Source organism: Chiloscyllium punctatum, chromosome X, assembly GCF_047496795.1.
Source record: "Chiloscyllium punctatum isolate Juve2018m chromosome X, sChiPun1.3, whole genome shotgun sequence".
Taxonomy (NCBI): Eukaryota; Metazoa; Chordata; class Chondrichthyes; order Orectolobiformes; family Hemiscylliidae; genus Chiloscyllium; species Chiloscyllium punctatum.
The window spans coordinates 30,097,351-30,124,654 of record NC_092791.1 but is presented as its reverse complement, the minus strand read 5'-3'; the positions used below and the strand labels follow the sequence as shown (position 1 = coordinate 30,124,654).

Here is a 27,304-nt window from a genome sequence, read left to right as displayed (position 1 = left end):
GAATCTTTTGGAAACAGTAGAGACAGATGACACTGCCAGTCCACGAGGCGGCCAGGTCTGTCAATCAAAAGTTGGCGTGGAGGCAGAGCGGAAGAGTCGGACATCGCACCGAGGCGTGGTAATAGGGGACTCCATCGTGAGAGGAACTGACCGGGGTTTTTGTGGCAGCAGGCGGGACTTAAGGATGGTGTGTTGCCTTCCTGGTGCCAGGCTTAAAGACATCACAGACAGAGTGCAGGAAATCCTCAAGGACGAAGGTGAAGAGTCAGAGGTGGTGGTACATGTCGGCACAAATGATGTCGGGAAGAAGAGGAGGAACATACTACAGCGGGACTTCGGAGAACTAGGAAGAAGGCTGAAAAGCAGGAGGTCCAAGGTGGTTATCCCTGGTTTGCTTCCAGTTCCTCGGGCTGGTGAGGCCAGAAACAGGGAGATAATGGACTTGGACGTGTGGCTGGGGAACTGGTGCCGGAAGCAAGGATTTAAATTCTTGGATCACTGGGGTATGTTTTGTGGTAAGCATAAATTCTACAAGAGAGACGGTGTGCACCTTAATAGGTTAGGGACCAGCATTCTGGCAGGCAGGTTTGCTACTGCAACACAGCTACGTTTAAACTAAGTAGCGGGGGGGGGAGGGGACAAACTGGATGTTTAAGAAGGAAATTGGAGGGAAAGTTAGACCAAGGGAAGTCAAGAAAGACAACTGTATCAATGAGGCAGAAAACTCAAAAAGGGATCATGCTGTAAGGTTGAGTGAAATAGGGGTTGATAGGAAGGGTGAGGGCAGTAACAAATTAAAAATACTATACATGAATGCACGAAGTATTAGAAATAAGATGGATGAGCTTGAGGCTCTTTTGGAAATTGGCAGATACAATATTGTGGGGATAACTGAGACATGGCTTCAAGTGGACAGGGCCTGGGAAATGAATATTCAAGGCTACACATGCTATCGTAAGGACAGACTGACGGGCAGAGGGGGTGGGGTGGCCATGTTGGTAAGGGATGATATTCAGTCCCTTGCGTGGGGGGGACCTAGAATCAGGGGATGTAGAGTCAGTATGGATGGAGCTGAGAAATTCTAAGGGTAAAAAGACCTTCTTGGGAGTTATCTACAGGCCCCCAAACAGTAGTATGGATGTCGGATGTAAGTTGAATCAGGAGCTGAAATTGGCCTGTCGCAAAGATGTTACTACAGTTGTTATGGGGGATTTCAACATGCAGGTAGACTGGGAGAATCAGGATGGTATTGGACCTCAAGAAAGAGACTTTGTGGAGTGCCTCCGAGATGGATTTTTAGAACAGCTGGTGCTGGAGCCGACCAGGGAGAAGGCAATTCTGGATCTGGTATTGTGCAACGAACCAGAATTGATCAGGGACCTTGAAGTGAAGGAGCCATTGGGAAGTAGTGACCATAATAAAATAAGCTTCAATCTGCAATTTGAGAGGGAGAGGGTACAGTCGGAAGTGACAATATTTCTGTTGAATAAAGGGAACTATGGAGCTATGAGGGAGGAGCTGGCCAAAGTTCAATGGTGCAATACCTTAGCAGGGATGACAGTGGAGGAACAATGGCAGATATTTCTGGGTATAATGCAGAAGGTGCAGGATCAGTTCATTCCAAAAAGGGAGAAAGATCCCAGGAGGAGGCAGGGGTGGCCGTGGCTGACGAGGGAAGTTAAGAAACATATAAAATTAAAAGAGAAAAAGTATAACATAGCAAAGATAAGTGGGCAAATGGAGGACTGGGAAGCTTTTAAAGAACAACAGAGGATTACTAAGAAGGAAATACGCAGAGAAAAAATGAGGTACGAAGGTAAACCGGCCAAGAATATAAAGGAGGATAGTAAAAGCTTTTTTAGGTATGTGAAAGGCAAAAAAATGGTTAAGACTAAAATTGGGCCCTTGAAGACAGAAACGGGGGAATATATTACGGGGAACAAAGAAATGGCAGAAGAATTGAATTGGTACTTCAGGTCTGTGTTCACTGGGGAAGACACAAGCAATCTCCCTGAGGTAACAGTGGCTGAAGGACCTGAACTGAAGGGAATTTATATTTGCCAGGAATTGGTGTTGGAGAGACTGTTAGGTCTGAAGGTTGATAAGTCCCTGGGGCCTGATGGTCTACATCCCAGGGTACTGAAGGAGGTGGCTCTAGAAATCGTGGATGTATTGGTGGTCATTTTCCAATGTTCTATAGATTCGGGATTTGTTTTCTCTGCTCGTTTTTTTATTGTTTGACTTAACTCTCAATATTTTTAGGTAATGTTCGGACAGAACAGTTGAGTCATTCTTTGGTTCACTTGGGTATCTATGACGACGGTCCATATGAAGCTGGCGATGAAAGAAAGCAGGATGCTAATCTGATTCCTGTACCTGCCAATAGTTACTTAGGTAGGATTCCTATGCAGTGCAGACAGAGAGAGGTGACTGGAGGGTACTTTGAAACAGCTGAGGATTCCATTTCAGTTAAACAGTATCATAATTTACCCCTAACCAATTTCCTCCCCAGAATAAAATCGGCTTCCCACACTGATCAAAGGCATGCACTTTGATTCTGTTCCCTCCCACCTCATTAACACGGTGCCCCAAATTCTGTTGTGCTTCACAGGAATCAGGGTGTATGGATGCCACGTGCAATGGGTTCATGGTGTGCCAGGCTACTCTATTCCGTACCCAAGGCCTGCATTTGCCTTGCCTCTGTGAGTGGCATCGCAATGCATTGTGGTTCTGCCATGCCAACCTCTGCACCTATTGCCTTCCTGCCCAAGCTTCACACAGTGCCCACCCTGGCACCTCCACAGCAGAACCTGTTGCCCCCTTTGGCAGTGCCACTTTGCAACTTCCTGGGAGCAGGAACTGCAATGGAAGTAACACAAGGCCTGTCTTGAGCAGTGAATGAATTCCTGCTTGTTTGCACAGCAATTCTTTTCCCCCTTGTGATTGGAAAGTTATTTACATGACTGTTTAACCTTGAGGCGAACGCTCAGTTGCTCATTCAGTCACTTCTTTCTGTCGGGCCTTACCTTTTTGATGCTAACTCATCTTCTTCTTCTCCCTTCTTCTTCCCCTCCCCATCCATCTTGAATGCACAGGTTTAATATTTCTGACAACTACCAGTAGTTCAGACCCTGATCAGTTGGTTTACAAGACACCGGACCCAGCTGAGAAACCAGCGCGGAGTTCTCACGACGTAGCCCAACATAGTTACTTAGGTTTGTAACTGCGCATGTGGCAGGGAAAGTGTGCAGCCATTCCCTCTTGTGTCTAGTATCTGTGTCCAAAACATTGTTGTGAGGGCAAAAGAAAGATCAAAACCCAAATCAAATTTCTATGTCGTTGTGTTTCATTTACAAGCCTCCACATTTCTGCACACTTTGAGGGCCACATGAATGTCACTGCTTCCTGTTGGTCAGGTTCCTTCGGCTAACACAAAAGCCAAACGGGTCAATCCAAAATCAAGATGGCCGCTTTCAATCAAAATGGTAGCACAATGGTTAAGCAGAGCTTCTCTGTCGTAGCAACAGGGTATTTTAAATACAGTTAAGTGGATGAAGAGGTGGCAGTCAGATAATATTTTGGGAGAGTAATCATATTCTGATGTCTGGAGGTCCATAAAGATTGTTTTGGTTGCTGCCATTCAGGGTCTCTCTGCAACATGGGAAAACAACGAGTCACATTCTTGACCAGGCCCATTTTATTCTCATTGAACAAAAGATGAATTTGTTTGTTTCGGAAACAGATATAAATAGATCCAGGTCAGTTCAAGCTTGTAAGTAGGAAGTCTTTGAAGGTCCAGTTTCCTTGACAGGCGTTAGATAGTTATCAGGGAAGCCCTTAAGGAAGCTGTCTTGCGAAGAGCAGCAGTATAGGTGCTGAAGGAGCCACACGGAAGCAGTGATGTTGCGTGTGAGTTGTGTGTACAGCCCACAACATTGTAACAGACTGCCGAATTGACTTTAACAAGCCATTCTGCCCCAAGCTCTGGTGAGTGTTTGTGCATTAGTTGGAAGTCGGCCCAGTCAAAACCAGCTACACTCAATTCCGGTAGTCCATTACACAGTTGGCTGTATGGCTGCCTGCCATTGTGCCGACAAGGAGTGCTTTCCGTTGTTCTGCATGCGATGGTACCAGAGTAACGCCAGTGTGCCAGGGTTCAGTGCCTGCTCTCAGCACCGAACCCTGGTGCCTTCCACATGGAAAGGATGGGTGAAAGGAAATGTGTCTTTCAGCATTTCAAGGTTGGTCACTTGAAATATGTCCCCGATATTGGGAAATGTTGCGGAACCACTCCCAGGTAGATGCGGCAAATTGACACAGTCATGCGTTCCATGAAATGGATTTATTGATGGCAGTGTGAGGAGGGGTCCTTGTGCGTGAATGAGGGTGAACTGAGAGTTAACATGCAGGTATAGCCAGCAGTGAGGATAGCAAATGTTATATTGGCGTAGCACAGCAAGGTTGGAGTTTAAGGAAATTCTGCTGCGTTTCAACAGGGCATTGGTGAAACCACACTGTCGGCAGTACTTGTTTGAGAGGGGCTGCAAGAAAGGGTCATTAGATCGCTCTCTCAGCTGAGAGGGTTGTCCTATGAGCAGAGGTTGTGCGGAATGGGCCTGTGTTTCTGGGGTCTGGAGGAATGGGAATCAAAGCATAGAACATTTGTCGAGGGTTTCACCAGGCCAGATGCTGTGAGGCTTCTTCCCCAGCAAGACAGTCTGGAACTAAGGGGCATCTCCTAATGATGAGGGAATGGCCATGTCAGACTAAGCAACGCTTTACTTGGTGGGTGGCAGATGTGTGGAATTCCCTCCCCCAGAGAGTTGTGGGTACTCAGTTGTCTGGAATGTGTAAGATAGTTAAGTCAAAGATCCCCCTTCTGATTTGGAGCACTATTTCATGACTTGCTGGGTCAAAGTCCTGGAATTCCCTCTCTCAGGGCATTGTGGGTCTACCCACAACACATGGACTGCAGCGGTTCAAGAAGGCAGCTCACCCCCACCTTCTCAAGGGGGCAACTAGGGACAGGGCAATAAATGCTGGGCCCAGCCAGTGACTCCCACACCCCATGGATAAGTAACAATAAAAACTGAAGTTCAGCATGATCTTATTGACTGACGGCACAGGCTATTTAAGTTTTTTTTCTCTTAATAAAGGAATAAGGCTCATTTTCGGAAATCTTTAACTGCAGATTGGAGGTAGTGAGGCTGGAAGAAATTCCTCTCCCCTCTAATGCCTGGGTAAGGTTCACTATAATTTTCAACTTCCACAGACATCTTGTAATCGAAGCTGACCCACTAATTTATGATCTGACTTATGGGGTAACTAACCTCAATGCACCCATTTTAGGGCATATTTGGGGCCTATTATATTAACAACATCCCTTGTCCCAGAAACACTTGACAGTGTTTGGACAGTACAGTGGCTCTGGTTAGCACTGCTGCCTCACGGTCCCAGGTTCGATTCCAGCTTCGGGTGACTATGTGGAGTTTGCACGTTCTCCCTATGTCTGTGTGGGTTTGCTCCGGCTTCCTCCCACAGTCCAAAGATGTGCAGGTCAAGTGAATTGGTCATGCTAAATTGCCCATAGTGTTAGGTGGATTAGTCAGAGGGAAATGGGACTGGGTGGGTTACTCTTCGGAGGGTCAGTGTGGACCTATTGGGCTGAAGGGCCTGTTTCCACACTGTAGGGAATCTAAAAAAAGCTATTTGAGGGCTGTTTTTCAGGTATCTAAGCTGCCACCTAAAACAGGGTCCATGCAGATGCAAACAAGCAGATCATATTTTAGGTCCCTGGTAGGAAAATGGGCTACTGGCAAAAAAAGCATTTTCTTTTGAAGAAAAAATGCATTTGCTCTCACTTATTATTTACAATCAGGCCTGAGGCCCAGTCTTGGGCCTTTTGGTTCAGGCCTGTGTTGGCACCTTCAAGTCCGAAAGCAAGCACCAACAAATTCGCCCCTGGGAATCGTGAATTCTAGTTCAATTCCACATCTCGGGATACACGGTAGGCCATTTGGAACTGAGATGAGGAGAAATGGCTTCACGCAGAGAGTGAGGTCTTGGGTTGAGGAACAGCGGTGTCTAATGGCTAACTCAGGGCCTGTTTTGATGTTGGAGTCAAGGTATAGTGTTGGACAGAGTAGCCAGGGCTGTGGTCCGTGTCCTGAGCTGTATCTGATTAGGAAGCACTTGATGGTGAATGCAGAAGTGGAAAAAGATCAGGCTCCTCTGTCAAATATCTCTCGTGTTGAGGGGTATTGAAAATGTGACGCATGGCCGTTCAGGAGAATCAGTGTCCGTTTCTCAAATATCCAGGATCCTATATTTCAAGAGACCAATATTTTCACATTTACTTTGGAAATAATAACAAGCATGCACCCTGCCCACGTGGATTTTTCAGAACCTCCTTGTACTTTGCCCATGTGATTCACTGTCTCTGGCATGTTTTGCCTGTTGCATGTTTCTGCTGGCTTGTTGTGTTGCCTGGGACACTTGTCATGTCATTCCTAGTCTTTGTCTCCACCTCTTCATCAATATCCTTAAAGCAGTTGCACTGACCGACTCCTATCGCTGGCATACACCACTTTGCTGGGCTGTGGGATAACTGGAGGGGCACGGTCCAGGAGCAGAGATGAAGTTGCAAATGGGATGGGTGTCAGGGTTTGATTCCCTGTCTATGCTGCATGAGTTGACTTGGGAGGCAATGATGGTGGTGACGTGATTGGCCTCTAGAGGGCCACAGACCCTCCGGAGATGGGGGATGGAACCAGCCTAACATCTGTTCCTGATCATTGTCCCATGTCTGGAACCAAATGGCCCATAGTCAGGGGGCTTTGACTAAACTCACACACAACGACCCCTTGGGAGAAATAATGGAGGACAGCCAACATCAATGGAGGCAGATTCCAAAATGCTCTCTTTGAGAGAGAGAGAGAGAGATAGATAAATGCAAAGGGTATGGGGGTGGGGGGATTGGGGTGGGAATGGAATCAGAAGTAGCTTGTCTCAATGGTGATCTTGGTTTAACCAGGTCATGAGATCCAGGTAACCAGTTAACCCCAGTTCCTTATCCATGCCATCATCACTTTTGTGTTTAATGCTCTCAAAATGGCTGACTTGTCAAGTAAAGCTTGGATTGCTCAGAGTAACTCCAGTCCCGTCACTGGCCATTACAGTTGCATCACCATAGTGCACGACCAGTCCTGCCATCAATATATGCCAGTATTTTGACATCGCTCTGATTTGCATTGGCACCTGATGTCATCGAGCAAAACCTTCCATTCCCCAAATTGCTGCCCGCTTGCTTGAACTGTCATAACAGCAATGAAAAACAAAATCCTTTGCTTTGGTCAATTAATGACCAGTCATTTGGGGTGTTCATTGCACAGCCCTTTCACCATCTTGGAGACGCCTGTGATGTTTCATCCTACCCAGCACGTCCTCTCACGCGCCTTTGTAGCTTCTGCAAAGCAGACCATTCTGTGTTTTGCATGGGTTTGGGGATAGCGAAGGGTGAGCACCTTGCACATGACAGTGTACTTTTACCCTCGTTTTTAACACAACACCCAGCATCTTGAAGAGCACTTCATGCTCGGGTAACCATGGCAACCCTGCAGTGGAGGAGGAAAGGAAAAAAGATGATTCTGAAGGGACAAATGAACCTTGAGTTTGTTTATTGTTCACTAACTTAAAGTTGAATTCTCCAATTTGCTTCATCACTTTGAGAGGGGTTATGTAGTGCAGGTGTATCCTATTTAGTCTTTGAGGAGTAACGATTGGGGTGACAAATCTAAACCAAAATGAACTGCACTGTAGGAGCCCACAGTGAGGTACAGCTCATTGGATCTGAAGAAGACGAGTTGTCAAAAGCCACCTCGAACAGGTCAAAGTTCATTTAACAAGACGTTTGATCAGTGACGCATGTTATTGTTACCAGCGAGTCACTTTTCCAAAGCAGTGTTCATCAAGGCCTCTGAATATAGGGAAATGAGAGAGTTGTATTTTATGTTAATGTCACAGACTGTTTTCCAATATGAACAAAGGCCTGATGGCACAGCTGAGTGTGGGGATTCACCATGTGAGAAACTGTAGGCTTGAACTACCCTATAGTCTAGATCAGAGTGGTGCTGGAAAAGCACAGCAGGTCAGGCAGCATCCGAGGAGCAGAATCGACGTTTCGGGCAAAAGCCCTTCGTCAGGATTTCCAGCATCTGCTGTCCTCAATTCTGCCTAACTGGTTTGAACCACCCCATAACCCAGCAAATTGCCACTCTAGTGCTCTTCTGCCAAAGTCCTTAAATTGTCCTCTGTGCTGGTTCAAACAGCTCACAATAACAGAAGGGCTCCGTCCCATCAAACCAAACCGAGGAATATAATGAGCAAAGGGTGTTCTCGACAACATTGCACTGAAAAGGCCAGATCTCCCAGTTAACCAACTCTTGCAGAACAAGCCCGAATGTTTACATCCAAAGGAGCTTATTGTAAATTGGCCTATTCATGCAGGTTGCCCATCAATGTATCAGGAGAGAATCTCGTGTCCAGTTTTCTTGTTAAAACTCAAGACATATCTGCATTATGTCAAGAGGCGGCCCTTTACCTGTAGGGTTCAGAGCTGCTGACTGAGCCATTGTAACTGCTGCAAGTTCAAATTCTAAACCCGGGATTGGAAAACCAATCTTCCCAAAATAAAACAAGGAGACAAGAGCCAGAACAGAAGTGAAGATCCATTTTAAAGAATTTACTAACAGGGCTAAAGGCTGGCAATTATAAACTTATTCCCTCGAGAACATTGGATTCAAGGTGATCTAGTCAAGGTGGTTAAAAAGCCAAGAGGCTTCATCGGGTCATTACTGAGAAACTGTCGTGCAGGAATGACAAACAATGGGACAGAACCTGAAAATGAGAACTGAGGAAATGTCTTGCCAGACTGATTCCTGGGATGGCAGGGTTATGTGTAGGGAGAGGTTGAATCAGTCAGGATTATATTCACGAGAGTTTAAAAGAATGAGGGAGAGCACATAGAGACTGATAAAATTCTCACGGGATGAGACTGGGTCAACGCAAGAAGGATGTACCTGATAACTGGGGAGTCCAGAACCAGGAGGTCAGAGTCTAAGGATATGGGGTAGGCTAGTTCAGACTGAGATGGGGAGAGATGTCTTCACCCAGGGAGTGGGGAGCCTGTGGAATTCTCTGTCACAGGAAGTGGTTGAGGACAAAACATTGAATATTTTCAAGAAGGAGTTAGATATAGTTCCTGGGGCTAAAGGGATCAAAGGATACGGGGAAAAAAGAGGGAATGGCTATTGAATTGGATGATCCTTGTAATGGATGGTGTAGCAGGCTTGAAGGGCCAAATGGCCTACTCCTGCCCCTTGCTTCTATGTTTCTGTGTTAATTGTAAAACTGTGTCCCCTAAAAGGCTGTGGATATTTAGGGTTGATTTTTTCCAGCTTGAAATGCATACAGGTGAGGTAAGAGGACCAAGGGAACTAGAACCAAGGCAGGCAAATGGAGTTGAGCTGCAGCTAAGCAATCATCCAACTGAGAGCTGGGGCTGAATGGGCTCCTCCTGTACTGATTGGAATGTGGTCAGCCAGGAGGACCTCATAGAGTCTGAGTTCCCTGATTGGGGCTGTTAACCTGGTCCAATCAGGGAGCTCTGGCTGACAGATATGAACAGGAGGGTCAGAGCTTCTGTTCACTCTGAGAGCTTGGGGCGGCACGGTGGCTCAGTGGTCAGCACTGCTGCCTCACAGCGCCAGGGTCCCAGGTTCGGTTCCAGCCTCGGGCGGCTGTCTGTGTAGAGTTTGCACATTCTCCCCGTGTCTGCGTGGGTTTCCTCCGGGTGCTCTGGTTTCCTCCCACAATCCGAAGATGTGCAAGTCAGGGTGGATTGGCCAAGCTAAATTGCCCGTAGTGTTAAGCTGCGTTAGGCAGGGGTAAATATAGAGTAGGGGAATGGGCTCAGTTACTCTTCAGAGGGTCGGTGTGGACTTGTTGGGCCGAAGGGCCTGTAGGGAACCTAAAAAAGAAGCTGGATCAGAGTTAAGGACTCTCCATGTGTGAATAACGAGTGACTTGGTGGTGGGATACCAGCCTCTGTTGGTTATTTCACCTCCTGTTTCTTTTCTTTTTTTTTAACCTCTGACACTCCTGTTTATTTTCTTTTCTCTTTTTCCCCCCAGCCCCCATGGTGTGTGTGTGTGTGCGGGTGTGAGACACGAATCTTTATTCAAATTTCCACCACCAGGAAGAAACACCCAAGTGGCCTGTGACAAGCAGTGCCCTTCACATCAAAGGGCAATGCTGTGTGATCAAACAGTGACGGGGAGGGCAGGGATTAAATCAAAATAGAATTGGAGGGGGGAATAATGCACTCCACTCCTTGCGGCGCCCACCTCTCCCTGAACAACTCCAGGGTGTTGGTGGACACTGCGTGCTCCTTTTCCAGAGAAACCCAGGCTCTAACATAACCGCAGAAGAGGGGCAGGCAGTCAACCCTAATGACCCCCTCCACGGCCCGCTGCCTGGACCTGTTGATGGCCAGATTGGCCAGGCCCAGGAGCAGACCCACGAGGAGGTGGTCAGACCTGCCCTCCCCCTTCTGGACTGGGTGTCACTTCCTGTTTCCACTGTGTTGATGATAAGTGCCTCCAACTAATGTTGATGTGATGTCAAGGACCTTTTCTGCATTACAACATGGGAGCTGAAATCTTTCAAATAAATTATAAGACTGTAAGATACAGGAGCAGAAGTAGGCCATTCAGCCCATTGAGTCTGCCCCACCATTCAGTGCGATCGGGGCTGATCTGATCATCCTCAACCCCACTTTGCTGCCTTCCCCCTATAACCCTTCCTGATTAAAAATCTACCTCAGCCTTGAAAATGCTCAACGACCCAACCTCGACAGCCCTCTCTAAATTCCACAGATTCACTTGCCTCTGAAGAAATTTCTCCTCATCTTTGTCATAAATGCGTGACCCCGTTATTCTGAGATGATGCCCTCTGGGCTGAGACTCCCTCAGCAAATTGTCAGCTTGTGCACAGTGTCCCTCAGGCTGCCAGCAGTCTATGGGTTAAATGCAAGGGGAACCGACTGCTGTTTTAGATATTTTCTTCAAGCATTTTCAAAAGAAGATTGAAATGTTACCAACAGTTCTAAATTTACACATGATGTAAATAGGATACAGTGCTGCTTTCTGATATATTTATAGCTCTGACAGGATTTAACCAAATCGTGACTAACTGACAATATTAGGAACACACCTAGGGAAGCAGGGTGTACCACACCCAGCGTATACCAGCACAGATTCAGGGATTGCATTTGATGGGGCTTCCTATTGCGGAAACTATCCAACAAACAAACCCAAGACACTTCTTGCTTGTAAAAGACTATATTTACATATATTTGAGGCACATGGGGAAGTCCAATAACTGAACAGACCCCCATTTAACCTCAGATGGTCATCTTTCCCCACTGCGCCTTGGCAGCAGCTGCCCTAGACTTTAGTGTGTCCCTCAACATGTAGGCCTAGTCCTCGGAATGTGCCAGTCTGCAACACTCGCTTGGCGTCAACTCCCCGCTCTGGAAGATCAACAAATTTCAGGCAGACCAAAGAGCGTCTATCACCGATGGTCCTCCATGGAGAGTGGATGAGCTCCTGGCATATGGAGCGTATACCACTTCCATGGTCGAGACCATCTTGCGTATGGGCTACTCTGTGTAGGTGACTGCATCCCTGACTACACTCCCAGGAATGCCTCCAGTGCTGCTTGTTCCACACGGGTCTCCTCATATACCACACCCAAGAGTTGGTAACCTCGAGTGTGTACAAAGGCCTCTCCTCCTCTGCCATTGCTTCTAGGAGGCCACTAGGAGGCATGCCAAGATGATCTGTTGTTCCATTTTTCTGTGCCTTCGCTCATGGTGTGACCTTGGTTTGACACCTTCCTGGGTCCTCATGGCCAAGAAATGAAACTTAGAACAAATCCCTCATTCTCCATGACCACATAGTGCCTTGAATAGAATTCAATATAAAATTGAATGCATCGGGTAGGGAGGCTTAAGAGATCAGACAGGAGGGAAGTTCTTTTGACTTAGAGGAATTCAGTGTCGTGATCCAGCAAAGTGGACAATTCAACTTTATTGTTTCTTCTAAAGGTCACTAAGTACTTGATCTGTGAGACAAAAAAAGGTTAGTTATGGATAATCTGTGGAAATATTGAGCCATGAGGAGCAATCTGCCATTTTAAAGTAATGAGATTGTACCTTGTGAGTGTAATGTTTCCCTGACCACACTCCTATTGGCATATTCCTGAGCAGTGTAGCTCACATAAAATTAAGAGATACAGGGCCAAATGCATCCTCGAGATTAACACAATATTAGTGCAGTTCAATTTGCTCAGGCTGCCATTTTTACTTTGTGTTGTTCAACTAATGCACAGTTACAGAAGAAAAAGTATATACATTTGGAACAATATTTCACACTGAATTAAAAATCTATCCACTTTTCTGGAGAATTGAGCCTTGAGATTGGACATCAATACAGTTGCTGCCATTTACTGATCTCTCTTTGCCGTAACAATACTTTTCTTAATCTGAAGTGAGGTTTTTACGCTACAGAACCGTTACACAAGCAGTTGGCTATTTTCGGAGGTGTATTGCATATTTCTAACCTGTTACTTTCTCTGTAGTCTACACTCTCCATGACTGAATTTACTTCCAAATTGACCCAAACCAGTACAACTTGCAGTGAGAGTGCCCATAGGACCTGAAATGTGTGTATATTGTTGTGGACTTCCATTTTATGTGGAAAATCTCTTTCAGTTGGAGCCAAAGCAAATTAATCCCATGTGCACTATAGGAGATATAAGTTCTTGTCCTCAGTTGACAGAACATCTGCCTTTGAGTCAGAAATTTGTGAGTTCAAGGCCTAATGCAGTCCCAGAGCCTACCCAAACTCCCTTGCTACTTGAGTGTAACACTGAGGAGTGCTGTTTTGGCAGAAAAGCCAACTCTTAGACATTGAAACCCTGCCTGTTCAGGGGAACATGGAAAATCTCACACCACTCTTTGAGGTAGAGCAAGAGCATTCTCCCTCGTGTCATTACTTCCACGACCAAAAGTGTTCACTTCCTTAATTGTCTGTGTGTGAGATCATGCTGTGTTGCATATTGTCTTTGGCTGTTGCCCACAAAGTTACATCTCCAAAATAATTCATTGGCTCTGAAATGCTTTGGGCCATCCTGAGGATTTGAAAGGGACTGTATTAGATACATTCTTCTTTGGTGCCCTTCTACAGATTGTTTACTCCTGGGTGGGTGCCCTTTTGTGCCAAGTGGGAGTGGTTTGCTAGTTCTGAATCCTGCGGATGTCTCCATCCTGCATCGCCTACTGCTCTGAGTGCAGGCTTGCTGGTTCCCATTATGGCACTGGAATTGCCCCACCTCGTTCCATTCATCCTGTCCCTCGATGCAATCCAGTCCTGAGGCCTCCACCGGCATTTCCTTCAGAACTCAGCTGTAAAGGTGCTGTAAACAGTGGTGCACTAAAGCTTGTGGCTTTGATTCTAGGAACCACAATGGTTCGCCACTCCTGTAGTCCCTCGATGGTCATGACACCTGATGATACCCTATCAACTGTCAGCTTTAATGAGTGTCCGTTCAACTGAGTGAGCGGCCATGATTAAAACTGTACCCCACTGTCAGTCAGCCCACTTTAAGACAGGAGGGGAGAGAAGATTGAGGGAGGGAGTGAATTCTGAACTGGTCCCTAGGCTCCTTGAACTTGAACATCTCCGAGACCAAACATCTCCCGGTTTGTTTGAATCTGGCTGTTTGGAGAAAGGCCAGAGGGTGGATAGTGGATAGGTTTTCTCGGGGGGGTCAGGCAGCTAGTTAGCGGCCACCAGGTGGCATCTGATCAGGCCTCACTGCCAACGTCTGGCAGAGGAGGGTTAATGGCACGAACAGGAGGTTGATCGTGGTCAGCAATTTACCGGCCCCCTGCTCTCTCAACCTCTTGTTACTTCCTGTCAGGCTCAAAACAGTGAATAACTCCAGTCTGGAAAGATACAGATGTTGCCACCTTCACCTGTGGACTCTGCTTTGGACTCTTTTCTTCATCTTGCTGAGGCTGCAGTGGTGTTAGCAGTGACTCCTGACTTGTAGGCTCGATGTGTGGTCTTTTGCAATGGCGGCAGGGTGTCGCCTGGTGGAGAGGGGACTCCTGGCTGCGATAGGCCCGGAGCATAGACTCTTTTGGTGGTGGCGGGGCATCAACTGCAGCGGTGTGGGTGCCCGGATGGGCCCGAAGTGGGCACCTTGCTGAAGTCCTGGACCTGTGTTTGGGACCCTGGCCAATGAAGATAAACTCTTATTTAAGTACTTTCTTCTTATTCCTTTATACCTCAAAATGGTGCCGGATTGTGGTGACAGAATATTTTTCATTGTATGTCCCTCAATGTATGTGACAATAAATCATTCATTGATTCTCATTCTTCTCAACTCCAGTGAGTACAGGCCCGACCTATTCAACCTCTCCTCATAAGACAGTCCATCCATACGTGGTACCAGCTGAGTGAACCTTCTCTGGACTGACTCTGATGCCAGTCTACCTTGCCTTGGATAAGGGGCCCAAAACTGTTCACAGTATTCCAGCTGTGGCCTGACTTGTGTCTTGTACAGTTTTAGTGAAACGTCTCTACTTTAATATTCCATTCCCTTTGAAAAAAGGGCCAACATTCTATTTCCCTTTCCCATCACCTGCTGAACTTGGGTACCAACTTATTGTAGTTCAAGGACACGGGCTTCCAAATCCCTCTGTTCCATGGCTTTCTGCAGTCTTTCTCCATTTAAATAATATTCAGCCCTTCTATTCTTCCTGCCAAAATGCATAACCTCACGTTTTCACCTTATATTCCATTGACCAAAATCTTGCCCACTCACTTAACCTGCCTCTATCACTCTGCAGATTGTGTGCCCTCCTCACTACTTGACGCCCTCCTAGATTGGCGGGTTATAAGATTTGGGAGGAAGATGCTTTCAGGGGTTGTAGCCTTGGCGAAACTGTCAGGTCAAGGGGAGGGAACAAAAAGCTGGATTCGAACCATCAATGCTTTTTAAATCTTTCTTTGAGTTTTACACAAATGTCGAACTCTTCTGCCAGAAAAGTGGATATTTAGCTTTGGTGTAAGCCTTCCAAATGGAGCAAAAGGATATTGCTTACCATAATTTGGAAAAATAAGTCAATGAATGGGCAGTTTGTTAGCTGTCATTTAGCTTTGCACACATTGTCACACATTAGCAGTTATAAACACTGAGAATTTATAATATTTAATGATTGTGTTGATGGTCCTTGCAGATCTATGGTTACTCACAGTGTTTCTATGCTTCAAGTGACTGGTTTCCCAGGTGGAAAATCCGAATTTACTGTTGTGTCTTTTACTCATAGCAAACATTATTCCCAGCGATCAGATGGGAATGGTCAAGCCATTTAACCTGTTGGTTGCAGTTCTTTATCCTGCCTGACATTGTGGTGTGTTTCAAATAGGTTTCTCGCTGGTGTGCTGACTACCATATGACACTATGTCTTTATCCTTCTGAAGTCGCCCTATCGCACTGGACTGTCACCTACTCTCAAGCTAGGAATCCTGCGGATAGGAACTCAATTTTGACTCTTCTCTCCACTTATGGAGGAGGTGTTGGCTTTGGGACCCTTTAACCTTGCATCGATCTCTCGGGATGAGTACGAGAGCTGGAGACATGTCGGTGCACATGCTCATGAGACCACAGGAGCAGAAGTCGGCCATTTGCCCATCAAGTCTGTTCCATCATTCAGTGGGGAGGGGGAAGTGATCCAATCATCCTTAAACCCATTTTCCCTGCCTTTTCTCCATAACACTTGATTCCTTTATTGATTAAATATCTGTCTCGCTCAGCCTGGAATATACTTAACGACCCAGCCTCAACAGCCCTCGGCATAAAAAAAGAGTCCACAGATTCACGAGAAAAGAAATTCCTCCTCATCACCGTCTTAAACATGTGACCTTTTACTCTGAGAGTAAGTCAGACTCTGGTTCTAGGCTCTCCCACAAAGGGAAACAACCTCTTCACATCTCCCCTATCAAGTTCCCCCTAAGAATCTTGCATGTTTCAATAAGACAATAGACAATAGGTGCAGGAGTAGGCCATTCGGCCCTTTGAGCCAGCACCACCATTCAATATGATCATGGCTGATCATCCTTAATCAGTATCCTGTTCCTGCCTTATCTCCATAACCCTTGATTCCACAATCCTTGAGAGCTCTATCCAACTCTTTCTTAAATGAATCCAGAGACTGGGCCTCCACTGCCCTCTGGGGCAGAACATTCCACATGGCCACCACTCTCTGGGTGAAGAAGTTTCTCCTCATCTCTGTTCTAAGTGGCCTACTCCTTATTTTTAAACTGTGTCCTCAGGTTCTGGACACACCCATCAGCAGAAACGTGCTTCCTGCCTCCAGAGTGTCCAATCCTTTAATAATTTTATACGTCTCAATCAGATCCCCTCAAGTGTATACAAGCCCAATGGCTCAAAGTAGTGACTGGGCTACTATTTCCTCTGTTTAAAGGAAGTGTCAAGCTCACACTTGGTATTACGGAGCAAGACCTAGTTCTTGAGGAGCAGCAGTGAACAGACAGTATCCTCAAACACATGTGGGGATGGTTGCAGAGCTGAGTTCTGCCCTTCCAACCATGGAGTTTATGTTGGAATCTAGGCTAAGCCTACAGTTGGAGGTTACCTTGGCCCATTGGCTTCCAGGGTTCAATGTTAAATGGGTTTGGGCAGTCTGAGCTGAGCTCCTGGTGGATGTGAGCACCACATTATAGAGTCATAGAGATGTACAGCATGGAAACAGACCCTTCGGTCCAACCCGTCCATGCTGACCAGATACCCCAACCCAATCTAGTCCCACCTGCCAGCACCCGGCCCATATCTCTCCAAACCCTTCCTATTCATATATACCCATCCAAATGCCTTTTAAATGCTGTAATTGTACCAGCCTCCACCACTTCCTCTAGCAGCTCATTCCATACACGTACCACCCTCTGTGTGAAAAGGTTGCCCCTTCGGTCCCTTTTATATCTTTCCCCTCTCACCCTAAACCTATGCCCTCTAGTTCTGGACTCCCCCACCCCAGGGAAAAGACTTTGTCTATTTATCCTATCCATGCCCCTCATAATTTTGTAAACCTCTATAAGGTCACCCCTCAGCCTCCGACGCTCCAGGGAAAACAACCCCAGCCTATTCAGCCTCTCCCTGTAGCTCAAACCCTCCAACCCTGGCAACATCCTTGTAAATCTTTTCTGAACCTTTTCATGTTTACTTGGTACCAAGTTGGCAATCTCCCTCAGAGTTACCATAAAGGCTGCTGGGGTGTGGGGCAATGGAAGAGGAGAAGCAGTTAAGATATTTGAAGAAACTAAAGCCCCTCTCCTCCCCTTAAACACTACCCCTTCCTAAAGGACATTAGTGAACCGTTGGGTTTTTATGAAAAGCGATAATGGTTACAAGTTCTCCATTAGTATTGAATGGAAATTTCACCATCTGCTATGGTGGAATTCAAACCGTGTCCCCAGTACATTCACCGGGGGCTCTGGATTACTAGGCTCCAGTGACGTTACCAGTACAATAATGCCTCCCCACCTACTGACTACCATGAACTGGAAGTGAGCAGTGCTATTGAAAGAGCAGGGTAGTGGGATGAATTGGTCAGTCCTTTCAAAGAGCTGGCACAGGTATGATGGTCAGAATGGTCTCCTTTCGTGCTCAACCACTCTATGACTGATGAGGACAGGGTGAATTGCTCGTCTAATCATCCTTCCAATGCACCACATGAATACGAGGGAAAGGTTTGAAATGTGTATTATGGTGTTCACTCTGTTACCCTGCTCCTGTTAGTGACTGAACTTCATACCTTTGAGTACAGGGGCAATTTCTTCAAAGTCCGTGGTCACATTGGTAATCATACAGGATACACTGTGATATTTGCACACAGTATGAAAAGCACAGCAATGTAGTTGGGCCCGAACGCCATACATCCAATTGTGTTCACTTGCCACAGTTTAAATAAAGTTTTATTTCAACCTACGTAAATTGTAGAAACCTGGATTGCATTTTCAGCAGGTTCCAGACATTCGAACGCAACATAAACTATCCCCACTGCCAACACCCAGAAAACAGAGAACATTTCTTTGTCTGGGGCCAGGGTGTGGTGATGGGCAAAGACTGTCCCTGGTTGCCATAGCAACCAAGCCACGGAGAAACTGAGCAAAACCACCAGCATTACCCCCTCTTTGAATTAAGACCAAAACTAGCTTCCTTTACTGCAAATTTGGAAGATGGGATACAACAGCGAGAACCTATTTTGAGTGTTTAAGGAAGCCATTTTAACCAGGATGAGGTTGACTGAAACCCTGGTTTTCCAATCTCCCTCGTGCTATTCTCCAGTGAAGAGGATTATTAGGTAGGGCTTCAGAAATGGATAATTTTCCAGATGCAGTCGATTTCCTGCCAGTGAATTAGGGTAAAATTGAAGAAAGTTTTAGTCCAATGTCCTTTTGTAGTCTAATATCTGTGTTATTAACATGTGCTTACAAACCTCAATGTGCTGGCTCAGGTAACTAAATATATGCCAAATAGGTTGTGCATTCAATATAACTTGCATTACATAGAAGTCCTGAGAGATGCCTAACCAAGGGTTTTTGAGAACATGACTTTCTTGCCCCTTGCCCCCACCCTTGCATGAATCCTGTGTTTCTAAAACTCTGTTAATGCTAATTGTGCCAGCAACTCCATACACCAGTGTTTGTTTTAACTGCCTGTACTCCTTTCAGGATTCTCAGTAGATTCAGCTAAAGGTCTCACTCAGCAAGACGAGCTGAGTGTGGTCTCTGGGGCACCCAGAGCCAACCACACTGGCGCTGTGGTGATCCTGAAGAAAGAGGGCGTCAACAGACTGGCACCAGAACACATTCTGTGGGGCGAGGAACTGGGGTCCTCATACGGCTATGCGGTCGCCACGGTTGACCTCAACAACGATGGGTAAGATAATGCCAGTTCTTCTTTCGTCTCTCTCCCTCACTCAATAGTGTGTTGAGTGATGTCTTATCCCGACTCCATCCCTCCAAGGTCTCTATGCATTCTAACTCTGGCCATTTCCAAGTTTAATTTCTACACCATTGGACAAAGTTAGAAATCACACAACACCAGGTAATAGTTGGACAGGTTTATTTGAAAGCACTAGCTTTCAGGGTGCTGCTTGTTCCTCAGGTAACTAGTGGGACAGGATCATAGTGTCATGATCCCCATTCTAAGTGATTAAAGACTTAACAGCAATTTAGGTATGTTCAATACATGGCATCAGTTGTATGACACTTTGATTGTTTACTATAAACTATGTGTGCTATGATCCTGTCCTACTAGCTTCCTGACAGAGGAGCAGCGCTCCGAAAGCTAGTGCTTCCAAATAAACCTGTTGGGACTATAACCTGGTGTTGTGTGATTTTTAACTTTGTCCACCCCAGTCCAACAGCAGCACCTCCACATCACATACCCATTGGATGCTGTGCCTTCACCAGGCTAGGCCCTAAGCTTGGAATTCCTTCCCTCAACCTCTCTGTCCCTCTCTCTCTCTTCCTTTAAGATGCTGCCTAAAGTCCCTTTCCTCTTTGAGCATTTGTGTGACATACTGTCAAGTCTAGAAGGGAGGCAATAGGAACAGGAGTAGGCCATTCAATTGCTCAATCATGGCTGGGATTTCACCTTAACGCCATTTTCCTACACTCATCCTATTCTATCAATCGATCGCTCTCTTGAATATGCTCAAGGTCTGAGATTCCGGAGCTTTCTCTGGGGTAGAGAACTCCAAAGGATTCACAGCTGTCTTATTCTGAGACTATGCCTCTATTCCTCGACCCTCACCTACAGTTACCCTTCCTGCATCTTCCCTGTCAAACTCTGTGTTTCAATGAGATCACCTCTCAATCTTCCAAAGTCAAGAGAATAAAGGCCTAGTCTCCTCAATCTACTCCTCATAGGACAGCCCCACTCTCCCAGGAAGTAATCTGATAAACCTTTATTGCACTCCCTCAATGGCAAGTACTTTGTGTTTTAGGTAAGGAGACCAAAACTGTACATAATACACCTGGAGCGATCTCACCAAGGCCCGATAACATTGTCGTTAGACATCTTAGCCCCTCTACTCATAACCTCTTGCTCAAAATAAAAGCCAATATGCCATTTTCCTTCCTGCTTGTGATAACTGCACATGAGCTTTTAGTGACTTAAAACCTTGTGAGAGGCAATCTTATTGCAAGATGTTTTTTCTAAGGGCCATGATATAGAGGAGCCGGTGTTGGACTAGGTGGACAAAGTTAAAAATTGCACAGTCCACCAGGTTTATTTGGAAGCACTAGCTTTCAGAGCATTGTTCCTTCATCAGGGAGCTGTAAAACAGGGTCATAAAACAGAAATTATAGCAAAAGATTACAGTGTCATGCAACTGAAACGATACATTGAACAAACCTAGATTACTGTTAAGTTTTTCATCTTTTCGAATGGGTTGCAGGTTTCAGTTCATTAACATGTAAATCCCAGAACTTCGTTTAAATCCCAACCTTGAGTCAGACTGGTTCTATTTCCAAAGTCGGAATTCATAAACTGTCCCATGGACTGCCTGCCTACAGACTGTGTGCTTTTTGAACAAAATAGAATGGATCTGTAAATACATACACTCAGACTCTCCTTCCCCCCCAACACGCAGACTCTCTCTCTCTCCCCCTCTCTCTCACTCACACACACACACTCGTTCTCTCTCTCTCTCACACACACACTCTCTCTCTCCCTCACTCTCTCACACACATACACACTCGTGCTCTCTCTTTCCCTCACTCACACACACATACACTCGCGCTCTCTCTCTCTCACTCTCTCTCTCTCTCACTCTCTCTCTCCCTCACTCTCTCACACACACACACTCGCGCTCTCTCTCTCTCTCTCACACACACACTCACACACACAGTCGCTCTCTCCCCCTCTCCCTCACTCACACACACACTCGCGCTCTCTCTCTCTCTCTCACACACACACTCTCTCTCTCCCTCACCCTCTCACACACATACACACTCGTGCTCTCTCTCTCCCTCACTCACACACACATACACTCGCGCTCTCTCTCTCTCACACACTCTCTCTCTCCCTCACTCTCTCACACACACACACTCGCGCTCTCTCTCTCACACACACTTGTGCTCCCTCTCCCTCACACACACTCGCGCTCTCTCTCTCTCACACACACTCGCTCTCTTTCCCCCTCACTCTCTCTCACACACACACTCATGCTCTCTTTCTCTCACACACACTCACACACATAGTCGCTCTCTCCCCCCCCACACACACACTCATGCTCTCTCCCTTTCACACACACACTCGTGCTCTCTCTCCCTTTCACACACACACTCGCGCTCTCTTTCTCTCTCACACACACACTCGCTCTCTTTTCCTCTCACTCTCTCATGCACACACAGTTGCTCTCTCTCCCTCTCACTCTCTATCTCACACACATACACTCGCTCTCTCTCTCGCTCTCCCCCCTCACTCTCACACATACACACACACACACACACACACACACTTGTGCTCTCTCTCTGTCCCTCACACACACACTCTCTCTCTCTCCCTCACACGCATACACACACACACTCACTCTCTCACACACACACACACTCTCTGTCTCACACACACACACGTATAAGTCTATAGGGTGAATTTGCATTTAGATACATTCTATTTTGCTCAAAAAACACACAACCTGCAGGCAGATAATCCATCTAACAGTTTATAAATTCCGAAATAGAACCAGTCTGACTCAAGATTGGGATACAGACAGACTCTAACCTCACACCTTTAATGCATTGTCTGAGCTGAGATGTCACCTTTTTTTATATAAAACCTTAAGTTATCTCGAGAATGTGACTTGAAACAAGTTCTGGGATTTAGATATTAGTGAACTGAAACCTGCAACGCATTCTAAACGATGAAATACTTTACAGCAATCTAGGTTTGTTCAATATATTGTTTCAGTTACATGACAGTGTAATCTTTTGTGATAAATTCTGTGATTTATGATCCTGTTCCACCACCACCTGATGAAGGAACAGCGCTCTGAAAGCTAGTGCTTCCAAATAAACCTGTTGGACTATAACCTGGTGTTGTGTGATTTTTAACTTATTCCCTGGGGACGTGACAAGGTGATTCCAGCAGAGAATGTTTCATCTCGTAGTGAAATGTAGAACTGAGGGGCACTGGAAGGGGTCTGCCATTTAGGACAGACATGAGGAGAAATTGCTTCTCTCAGAGAGGGTCTTGGCGTTTGGGATTGTCTGCCCTGGTGGAGGCTGAGTCACTAAATATATTCAAAGGCTGAGTTAGACTGAGTCCCGATTGATCAGGGAGTCAAAGGTCGTGGGAGATGGGCAGGAGGGTGGAGGTGAGACCCCAGTCAGATCAGCCACTGAATGACAGAGTTGACCCCAGGGACCCAGTGACCTGCTGCTATTTCTTCTGTGCAGCTTTGTTAATCACCTCAGGTCATTTTGCTATGTTAGCCGTGCTATATAAATGCAAGCTATGGTTGTTGCTTTGGACCCCAGAGTTAAATCCAGGATGAAATATACTGGCACAGTGCTGGAAACCTGGCTGGATCAGGATGGGACTTTGGATCAGCAACATTCGGTGCTCTGGGCTGTTGTCATAAATGGGCTAGGAAATGATTCTTCCCCCCCCCCCCCCCCCCCCCCCAATTTAAATCAAATGTATAAGTCTGCTGGGATGGTAACATTGGAAATAACTCATCTGTTCAGTACTTTGTCTCACCCAGTCTATTATCCAGTAGCGTTTGAATATGACTCCAATTTTAACTTGACCACTCGATAGAAACCAACAACTGCGTGATTGACACAGTCTCGGTTCCTGTCTTTTTATCTCGTGAAACCAGACTGGGGAATAAGATCATTAATCTAGTAACACAACCATGACACTGTGCATACCATTCGGCTCAGCAAGTGTGAGATTACTCACAGAGCTGAGATGGATTGAGAAGCCAGTGTCAATACACTGCTAAGTGGTAGACATATGTGGGTAGCAGCTGACATCATGCCAACTTCATGAGATGCTGAGAGGGGAGGTGTCTTAGTCTGACAGGTCTGTCTTCGCTGATTCCTGCCAGTGTTGCACTCTCCTGCCTCAGTCAGAGGGGGCACCAGAGAGCACAGCTACTGTTGGGCAAACTATCAAGTATTCCTTCAGATGATCACTGCTTCACCATCAGGAACAGGCCACACAGGTTTCTTTTTGACTCGGGGGTACAGCTGAAGAACCAAAATAAAGGAGTTTCACCTAAAAAGCAGTGATAATGCCCTGTTGGTTGGCTTTTTAGTTGGACTGTGGAGAATTGGTGGTGTCAGGGTGAGGGTTGGGCAGGGAACATGTGTTTGGCAGGGCACTGGCAGATGACAGGCAGCTCATTCCATACCCGTACCACCCTCTGTGTGAAAACGTTGCCCCTTAGGTCTCTTTTATATCTTTCCTCTCTCACCCTCAACCTATGCCCTCTAGTTCTGGACTCCCCCACCCCAGGGAAAAGACTTTGCCTATTTACCCTATCCATGCCCGTCATGATTTTATAAACCTCTATAAGGTCACCCCTCAGCCTCCGACGCTCCAGGGAAAACAGCCCCAGCCTGTTCAGCCTCACCTTATAGCTCAAATCCTCCAACCCTGGCAACATCCTTGTAAATCTTTTCTGAACCTTGTCAAGTTAGAATTTGATCAGTTTCTATGAGGTACCCCTTCTTTCTTCTAAGCTCCAATGAATATAGTCCTAATCGATCCGGTCTCTCTTCATACGTTAGCCCTGCCATTGCAGGAATCAGTCTGGGAAACCTTTGTTGCACTCCCTCCATTGCCAGAACATCCTTCCTCAGATAAGGAGACCAAAACTGCACAGTACTCCAAGGCCCTGCACAAGAGCAGCAAGACCTTCCTGCTCCTGTACTCCAATCCTCTCGCTAGGAAGGCCATTTGCCTTCTTCACTGCCTGCTGCTCCTGCAATGTTTACTTTCAGCGACCGGTGTACAAAGACACCCAGGTCTCATTGCACCTTCTCTGTTCCTAGTCTACCACCTTTCAGATGATCATCTACCTTCCTGTGTTAGCTCCCCAGGTGGCGAACATTTATCCACATGGCGCTGCAGCTGCCCACTCACACAGCCTGTTACACTGAAGCATCTCTGCACACCTCCTCCACCCCCCCACCCCGCCACCCCCACCCCGCCACCCCCAACCTCACAGCTCGCCCTCCCACCAGCTGCAGGCCTGGAGAGAACAAACCATTTCACACAGAGTGTTGGGAGCCTGTAGCCTTCTCCAGCTGAGTCTATGATTGAAGCAGAGATCAGGTCAATATTTAATAATAGTAATAGCAGGAGAGAGAAGCAAAGAGGAATAAAGGATTAGGACAAGCACATGGGATTGTGACTTCCTCATTATTGTTTAGTTCAGGGGCCTGGTTATATCTTGTCATTCCTGTGTAGTTCTCTGACAATTGACTGTAACTTGGGGTCTTGATGTGATGACTTGGGCAGCCTATTACTCTTCTTCAGTGGCTATTTCTACCTTCCCCTTTTCTATCAGACCCATACCCACACTGTGATGACATTCTGTTGACCTTGTGTTCGGTAGGTGGATGGATCTCGTGGTCGGTGCTCCCTACTTCTTTGACCGAAAGGAAGAGATCGGTGGTGCCGTCTATGTCTACATTAACCAGGCCGGCAAGTGGGGTGGCGTGAGGAGTCTCCGGCTGAATGGGACCAAAGATTCCTTGTTTGGGCTGGCCGTGGCTAACATTGGCGACATCAATCAAGATGGATTTGAAGGTGGGTCCGGGGAGGCAAAGCTGGGGAGTTTTGTAACAGTTTCAAGCAACTTACTCACGGCTTATATTCTTTTGTTTCTTGCAAACTGTGGAAGGGCTGATTCCCTCATAAAGCCACTCTTCAAAGCATCGGAAAGAAATTCCGAAAATCCGTGATTAAGTAGCATCCAGCTTAGTTTTTAAAAACTCACCGAAGCAAGGGCTTTCCAAAATAAGCATTTTTCAATCTTTTTGGAGTGCTTTCCTTTATTAGTCACAGCATTTAGTCATTTGATGGCACAGATTGTGAAAAAAAGGCATGTTTTGTTGAAGATTTTTGTCTTGTGTTCTCATCAGAACAATTTGCAAGAGTACCAATTCAAGAGGAAAATTCACATTCTGTATATATGAGAGGAGAGTCCTGATTTGGTGGCAAGTGGCCTCTGATTGATAACAGTGTGCCACAGAGAATGCACTGGTTAATGATGACTGACAATTAACTGCCAAGCTTTGTTTACATTTTAAACAAGCCAGGCTGACCTAGATTGGTCAGAGCACTGCCCTAAGAGAATGGCTGAAAGAGTTGCCATAAGATTGCAAGCCTGTCTTGTCTGCAGATGGTGCGTGTGATGCGGCCATTTTTTGAATAGGCAACAGCAAAAAAATGCAAATGCTTAGGTTCTTGTCTTTCTGGGTCTGGGGAACCCCAGAATCAAAGCCAGGGTCAAGAGACAGACATTTAGGACCAGGGTTCTGTTTTTACTATCTCTGGGGTCTTCTGCCCATACCAAAGGTTCCAATGGATGGAGGTAAATGCTGCTTCAGTCTTCTCCATGCCAATGCCATTACCAGGCATGGTGAAGGTTGGATGAGTTCCTTGCCAGAAATGCCCATCAGTTCCACCTTTAATGTGGACAACAAAATGTACTGCACAATTGGAGTGGGCATCACTTGTACCAATTTCGGCCCAATGCAAGTTTCTCAGTGTCAGTCGATGCCAAAGGGATGCGTATGGGCAAGTCACAACATTGCCAAGTGTGGTGCCACAGCAGTTGCACCTCTGGCATACTGTATTGAATAGTCGAGTGCGTTGAAGACTGAGATTCTCTCATGGGATATTGGCATCAACTACCAGCCCAGGGTTTGGTGTCCATCCTTAATTGCCCTTGGACTGAGTGGCTTACTCAGCCATTTCAGAGGGGCAGTTAAGAGTCAACCACATCGCTATGAGTCTGAAGCAGCAGGTAGGCCAGACCGGGTAAGGGTGGCAGATTTGCCAGGTCCTCCCCCTTTGATTTTTGCCTCACCCACTGTCCCAGTATTTGCTGCTCATAGGGAATCGGAGGCTGGGGGATTCTGCTTGCTGTGGTAGGTTTCCATTATTGGTCAGCCAATGCGTTGGTGCAGGTAGGATGGTCTGAACAACCTCCTTCTGTGGTGTAAAACTTTTGTGAACCTGTGAATTTGAAGGTCCCCAGTTTGCTGTTGTGTGGGACTCAATCTTCGCAAGAGTGCTCGGGCCTCCAGCAAACGAGTAACGAGAGATCAGACAAAGTCTTCCCTCCTTCAACAGAAAGGGAGGGAGATATTACAGCCCCCCGTTCCCCACTGTGGGAACGGTGAGTGAGAATAGGAACGGTCCCCGTTCCCCGCTGTGGGAACGGTGAGTGAGAGTAGGAACGGTCCCCGTTCCCCGCTGTGGGAACGGTGAGTGAGAGTAGGAACGGTCCCCGTTCCCCGCTGTGGGAACGGTGAGTGAGAGTAGGAACGGTCCCCGTTCCCCGCTGTGGGAACGGTGAGTGAGAGTAGGAACGGTCCCCGTTCCCCGCTGTGGGAACGGTGAGTGAGAGTAGGAACGGTCCCCGTTCCCCGCTGTGGGAACGGTGAGTGAGAGTAGGAACGGTCCCCGTTCCCCGCTGTGGGAACGGTGAGTGAGAGTAGGAACGGTCCCCGTTCCCCGCTGTGGGAACGGTGAGTGAGAGTAGGAACGGTCCCCGTTCCCGGCTGTGGGAACGGTGAGTGAGAGTAGGAACGGTCCCCGTTCCCCGCTGTGGGAACGGTGAGTGAGAATAGGAACGGTCCCCGTTCCCCGCCGTGGGAACGGTGAGTGAGAGCAGGAACAACAGAAAAGCCACTATTTCCTGGCCCCTTTCAAGTTCTGAAGCAGAGTCATACCCGACTCCAAAATGTTCAGCCTTTCCCTCTCTCCACAGATGCTGCCAGACCTGCTGAGTTTCTCCAGCACTCTCTGGTATGAGTTCAGGTTTTGGCCCTCAGCAGGATTTCGGTTTGATAACAGGCGAGGCCACCCCACCCCTTGAGTTGGTTCTCCCACTCCATGCCCG

At 46.8% G+C, this 27,304-nt stretch overlaps 1 protein-coding gene across 4 annotated transcripts in view; it reads left to right on the top strand.

The window, feature by feature from the left end:
* Nucleotides 1-27,304, top strand: part of LOC140471242 (integrin alpha-7-like) — a 196,750-nt gene that overhangs the window by 104,096 nt on the left and 65,350 nt on the right. For 3 of the 4 annotated variants that reach the window (XM_072567199.1, XM_072567202.1, XM_072567201.1), the window contains exons 5-7: nt 2,263-2,394; nt 18,882-19,089; nt 24,788-24,981. In XM_072567199.1, the coding sequence (XP_072423300.1) occupies nt 2,263-2,394; nt 18,882-19,089; nt 24,788-24,981 (534 nt within the window). Of the gene's footprint in view, nt 1-2,262; nt 2,395-3,095; nt 3,216-18,881; nt 19,090-24,787; nt 24,982-27,304 lie in introns of all 4 variants that reach the window. The other variant, XM_072567200.1, reaches the window with a different exon arrangement.